At 49.9% G+C, this 6000-nt stretch overlaps 1 protein-coding gene across 1 annotated transcript in view; it reads right to left on the minus strand.

Moving 5' to 3' along the window:
• Positions 1 to 1767, minus strand: part of Acss1 (acyl-CoA synthetase short chain family member 1) — a 50693-nt gene extending 48926 nt beyond the window's left edge. Inside the window, exon 1 of the mRNA XM_028774894.1 lies at positions 1418 to 1767. Within this exon, the coding sequence (XP_028630727.1) occupies positions 1418 to 1730 (313 nt within the window). The 5' untranslated portion in view covers positions 1731 to 1767. The remainder of the gene's footprint in view (positions 1 to 1417) is intronic.
• Between the last annotated feature and the right edge of the window lie 4233 nt (positions 1768 to 6000).

The following is a 6000-nucleotide window of genomic DNA, read 5'->3' on the forward strand; positions in this document are numbered from 1 at the left end:
TGTTTCCAAAGAAGCCGCCCACTTTCCTTCTGCAAACTGCTTTACTCACTTGAAAGACACATTCTGCAAACGCAAGAACTTCTTAACCCAAGTTCAAGAATTTGCTGACTCAAGTCTAAAGGCAACACTTATCCAGTGAGAGGCTCATTTAGATTAAACTTGCCAAGTAATATACAATATGGGGGAAAAATAATTGGTCCAAAGTTTCTTTAAAGTTTTGTGCTTAAAAAACACAGACACTATAATTTCTGAATACATTAAATCAGAATTGCTACAGTTTATTGATCACCAGTAAGTTTGGACAGGTTAGGTATCACCCAGCACTGTGGCACAGACAGTGTAAGAGGTGAGCATTGCTTCTCCATTTTACAAATGGGGCAACTGAGATGCACCAAAGCTGAATAAGGGATAGTGAAACTGCAGACACCAGATTCCACCTCTAACTTTGGTCCTTAAGCAATGCATCGCCTCTCATCTCGTCTTGGGGACCTTCAGTTCCTTTCTTAGTTATCTCTGACCCACCCAACCCTCACTCCCATCCCACTGGAAGGCATAAATTCCCAACCCCCTGCTGTGCAGCATAGGCTCAGCCTGTCAGTCCAGCCCCTCCTTCATGTTCTCACCGAATGAACGGACTTCTCAGTGCCTCAGTGTATGTCCCTGTCTCCAGCCTTAGCAGAATTCAGGCTTATCAGAAAGCTGACAGCTAGAGTGACTGATGCGTCTCATTTAGAGATCGAGGGGGAGGCTAGTACATAGTCCAAGCTGGCCTTGAGTTCAGCTCCTCTTGACTCAGGAGAGCTGGGGTTGCCTGCCTTGCCAACTGTAGACGTTTGTTTTGGGGGTGCAGTTCTTAGACCCAGAACTTCCTGCCCACACTCCCCTACGGGAGGAGATAAACAGTTCCCTCCCAGGGGCTGGCGCTTTCTTCTTTCCTGCACCCACCAAGGCTCTGTTTACACTGCAGGGTTTGTCCTCAGGGGAGCCGCGAGCCCTAGCATCCACAGCTGCTGGTAGCAACCTACATACTTTGCGTTTACCCTGCTGATCTGGGGTCCCCTGAGCAGAAAAGCCTGGGCTCTTGTAGCCTAGGCTCTCTCCACCTCGGCCTATCTGGGATCGTAAGCTTTAAAGTCTGAAGACAAAGCCTCCCAGAATCTGCGTTAGGGTAGACCACTCTGAGGTCAAACCGAGTATCCTCAGTTTCCCGCTAGAGACAGTGCTGCAGATTTGGGCGGGTAACTGCTGCTTCGCCAGCTGCAGTCTCTGGACCCGGTGGGATACAGAACAAAGTGACGTGGATTAGAGTGTGTGATGAAGCATTCTGAAGAAAATGGCCAAGGCCTGGGGGCAGCTGCTACTGACTGGGGCCTCCAGAGTCCTGGCGAAACTGAGCTGGTCCCAGCAACGCACTCACCAGACACATTCAACTGGCCTCCCAGGAACCAGCCGATCTTGCCCGTCCTGAAGTCGCAGTCCCAGACAGTATGGTAAGGAGTGTCCCAAACTAGTATGTCACGGGCCAACGGCCCCCAGAAGGCAGCCGGCTCCTGGGCTGCCTGAGCGCTCAACGCGGGGTAAGAGCCTGGCTGCGCTGCTGCAGGAACGCTGCGGGGGAATCGGGTGGCGGTCGAGCGGGACACGCTCAGCGACCACCCCGATTGTGCAGAGCGCCCGTGCAGGCCACGCAGCAGTCGCCCCACACCGCTGCCGAGACTGCGCGCCGCCATCTCGCCCGACGCCCCACGCGGGTGCTGGAGCTTGGGCGCCCCTAAGAGTCTCCACGGCCCCGCCCCGGCTCCGCCCCCGCGGCCACCACCCACTACTCTGCGGGTGAAGCAGCTTCCTTGAGCCTGCCCCTTCCCACTTCTTCTCCCCTCCTGGACAGGGGCTCGGGGAGGGGGGTGGGGCTAGGTTTTGTTGTGCGCCTAGTCCCGGGCTAGCCTGCGCTCTCGGCTTCAGTTTTCTGGGTTTCTGCGATCTCTTTGTACAGAGCAGATAACTTTCCCGCTCGCAACAGAAGCTGCAAGTACGTGGGTGCCTCAGCCTCCGGACCTGGGGCCCAGGCAGCGCTCCGAGATAGGATAGAGAGATTGGGAGCACGACTAAATGGTCGTAAGAGCGAAGCTCACAGATGGTGTGGATGAACCGTCAGTCGGTTCAGCGTTCCGTAAATTGAAGTAAAAGCTTTTCTCATTAGGAGACCTTCTGAGAGTAAAGCCCTCTCCCAACGGCGAGGGCCTGTACAACCACTCCACGCACACTTAATTCACCCGCAGCGGGCTGAAGGGCTGATGAACAAGCCCGGGGGCCTTCAAACAGGGAAGGAGGTGCTGTGACGGCCTGAGTCCAGGAACAATATTTTGGTTTCCCAGCTGCTGACCTCGGCCGGGGCAGGTATCACTTCTTACCTTGGGACCCTTGGCTGATTCCAGATGGTGGGAAGCTATGGTAAGGAATAAATCAATGTCCACAGCACATCTGGCCTGGTTGACCATCAGCTCCGTCATGAAGTTGAAGTTTTTGTTACTGAATAATCAGGAGTAAAAAGAAATAGGTCTCTACCAAGCACTTAAGAAGTGAATACATAATAAAAAAAAAAGTAAACACTTAGAGGTTGTGGATTTTGGAAAACTGGTTTGTGGAGTTCTTTGGGCTGGCAAAGACTTTTTCCTGTTGGCTGCGACAGCTGCAGATAGGTAGTTCCCTTGGAGGGGATACTGTAGCTGCTGAGGAGGAAGGGCTAAAAAGGTGGTGCCAACAGCTAGCACAGGCATATGCCCTGCCCTCAGCCAAGTGCTTGTCCTTAGTTTAAAAGTTAGGTAAGCTGGGCACAGTGGTGCACATCTGGGGTCCCAGCTATTCAGGAGTCTGAGGCAAAAAGATCACACCCTGGAGACCATGAGTTTGAGAGTAGCCTGGACAACATTGCTAGTCTCCACCTTAAGAAACTAAGCCAAACTAAAAGCTTGGCTAGGGCCAGAAACCAAACAACATAAAACAGAAGGTGCTCGAATAAGTAAGGAAGCAGTCAAACTATAAACTATAAAAACGTATAAAAGAGCACGTGGCTGCCTAATGGAAGAGGAAGCCTAGCACCCAGCATCCCCAACTATACCATCAAATCCCCGTTTTCGTGGAACGCACAAAGCTATTCGTAAGAGAAAGAGCAGACTCAGCCAGGTGGTCTGAGAGATATCCACCAACACTTCCTCCTCTAGTGTGTACTTGGAATTTCCTGTTCCACCAAGACAAGGGGGCTGAGCTGGAGGTGTGGAGGGCATGGCTCAGAGACAAAACACCTGCCTAGCGTGCACAGGCCCTGCGTTCCACTGCTAGCACACATAACCCTCTAAAAGGATGAGGATCCAGGCTTCCTCCACTTATGTTTGGGTTGACTTCCTAGCTTTACTCCAGAGGACATGGCAGAAGTGATGCTTTGACAGTCTTTGGCTAGATGCTGAGGCTGTGCTGAGGGAACTCTGGGTGCTGCTTCTTTTTTGGTTGGTTGGTTGGTTGGTTCCCAGCTGCCAAGGTGTGAAGGAGTTGGTCCTGCCTTCTGGGGCCAATGAGCCCACAGAGAGAATGAGTTGCACCAGCCCATAACCAGGAACAGGTCTGGACAAACGTGCATCCACCTTGGATGCTCTACACCAGGTATGGAGCCTCACCCTCAGCACAAAAGATCTTCCTGGTGAGTTGCGAGGTTGGAAGAAGTCTCAAATAGACTTAACTTTATTACTGAGCTGTAGCTAGCTGGCACAAGAACTACTCCTGAAACGTGAGCCCCTCCCTTTTCCACGTGTTGTGTTTTCTCTCCTTGTCTTCAAAGTGCTAAAGTGTCAGTTCTCAACCCTCCACTTTTCCCTCCAGGTCCCCCGGAGACAAGAGTTAGCCCTCATCCTCTGACTTTCAAGCTAGAACCTGTAACCAGAACCTTTCCTCCAGTTTCAGCCCATATTCAAATGTTAGGTTTTGGTTTTGGTTTTCTGAGACAGTGCCAGCCTCAGACTTGAATAACCTTGAACTTCTAATCCTTTTCCCTACCTGTACTTTTTGTGTATCACACAGACGTGTCACTATATTCTGTATATGGGATGTTGGGAACCAATAGGGCTTCAAGCATTCTAGGCCAATAGTGTACCAACTGAGAGCATCCCCAGCCCCTATTCAAACTTCTTCTTTTTTTTTTTTTTTTTTTTTTTGGTTTTTGGTTTTTGGAGACAGGGTTTCTCTGTGTAGTTCTGGCTGTTCTGGAACTTACTCTGTAGACCAGGCTGACCTCGAACTCAGAAATCTGCCTGTCTCTGCCTCCCAAGTGCTGGGATTAAAGGCATGCGCCACCACTGCCCGGCCTATTCAAACTTCTAATCAACCTCTTAAGTATACCACACCCTGAAACCTCTTTCTCAAACGCTGGCTTTCCAGATTAGAGAAGGAGAATATATTTTCTCATTGTTCAAATGGCATCTACCCTTGTCAACCTAGACTCTTCTCTCATACATGGTACTAGCAACCTATCAGCAAGTACTCCAGGGATCACTTTCAGAAAAATACCTCTCCCTCACCCCCTACCACTCATCTTCCATATGAACCATACTCCGCTTTTTAAAAAATTAGTATTCAATGGGCTTGCAATTGTGTCCACCTTTTTCTTCTATGGCCTAATCAGCCAATGCAGTTTCTTTAAAAGCAAAGGTTAAGGGCTGGAGCTGTTTGGAGCTGTGGCTTAGTGGTAGAGCTATTCCCTAGCATGTTAAAGGTCCTGGGTTCCATCCCCAGCATCGAGGGGGAGAAAAAAAGAAAAGAAAAGTAGGATAGAAAAAGAAAACAGTCGGGCAGAGGTAGCGCACTCCTTTAATCCCAGCACTTGGGAGGCAGAGGCAGGTGGATTTCTGAGTTCGAGGCCAGCCTGGTCTACAGAGTGAGTTCTAGGACAGCCAGGTCTATACAGAGAAACCCTGTCTCGAAAAATCAGAAAAGAGAGAAAGAAAGAAAGAAAGAAAGAAAGAAAGAGAGAGAGAGAGAGAGAGAGAGAGAGAGAGGAAGGAAGGAAGGAAGGAAGGAAGGAAGGAAGGAAGGAAGGAAGGAAGGAAGGAAGAAGACAAAGATCAGATGAGGTCTGTCTCCTCCGTTCCTTTCTTGCCCAGTACCCTAACCCACAAGGCTCATCCTTCCTATTGGAAGAGCTGTCCATGGACTTTACAGCACGGATGTCTTCCAGGCAGCAGAGACATACAGACTGTTGGGCCCCATTATAGGCTTTGTGCTTCACAACCTGCATTTATCACATCCCCAGAACCCATACATGTACAGCCAAGTATGAGAAATGCCACACTGTCAAGGGGTTTGTGCTTATAGCCCTAGCTACTTGGGAATCTGAGGCAGGAGGATCCTTTGCCAGCTGTACAACATAGCAAGACCTTGTCTCCAAAAGGAAAAGAGAAGAGAAAGGAGAAGAGGGGGACTAAGAGGAAGAGGAAGGGTCTACTTGACCCAGGCTCGCCTCTGGGATGTGTTTTCTCTACCCTCACTTTCTCAGTCAGCAGCCACACTGGCCTCCTGGCCTCCACACAGCAGGCATACTCGTGCCTCAGGACTTTGAACAGACTGCTTCTCTTACCCGGCACAGAAATCCATGTAGACCTCCTCCCTCCATTTCCTTCAGATCTCTTCAAACTCCCTTTGTCCGTGGCTCTTTTCTGTCACCCTCATGGCCGCATCACCTCGGTGTTCGCACCCGTGTTCAACTTCTGATTTTACAGTTCTCTGTAGCACATGTATATAAGCTTTTTGTATACTTCTCTCTCCTATTTATTTATTTATTTATTTATTTATTTGATTTTCCAAGACAGGGTTTCTCTGTGTAGCCCTGGCTGTCCTGGAACTCACTCTGTAGACCAGGCTGGCCTCGAACTCAGAAATCTGACTGCCTCTGCCTCCCAAGTACTTCTTTCTCTTCTTGAAAGCAGGAAAGTCTTGGGATGGGGGAAGACGCCA

The sequence above is a fragment of the Grammomys surdaster genome, unplaced genomic scaffold (genome assembly GCF_004785775.1).
Source record: "Grammomys surdaster isolate TR1022 unplaced genomic scaffold, NIH_TR_1.0 251, whole genome shotgun sequence".
NCBI classification, from domain to species: domain Eukaryota; kingdom Metazoa; phylum Chordata; class Mammalia; order Rodentia; family Muridae; genus Grammomys; species Grammomys surdaster.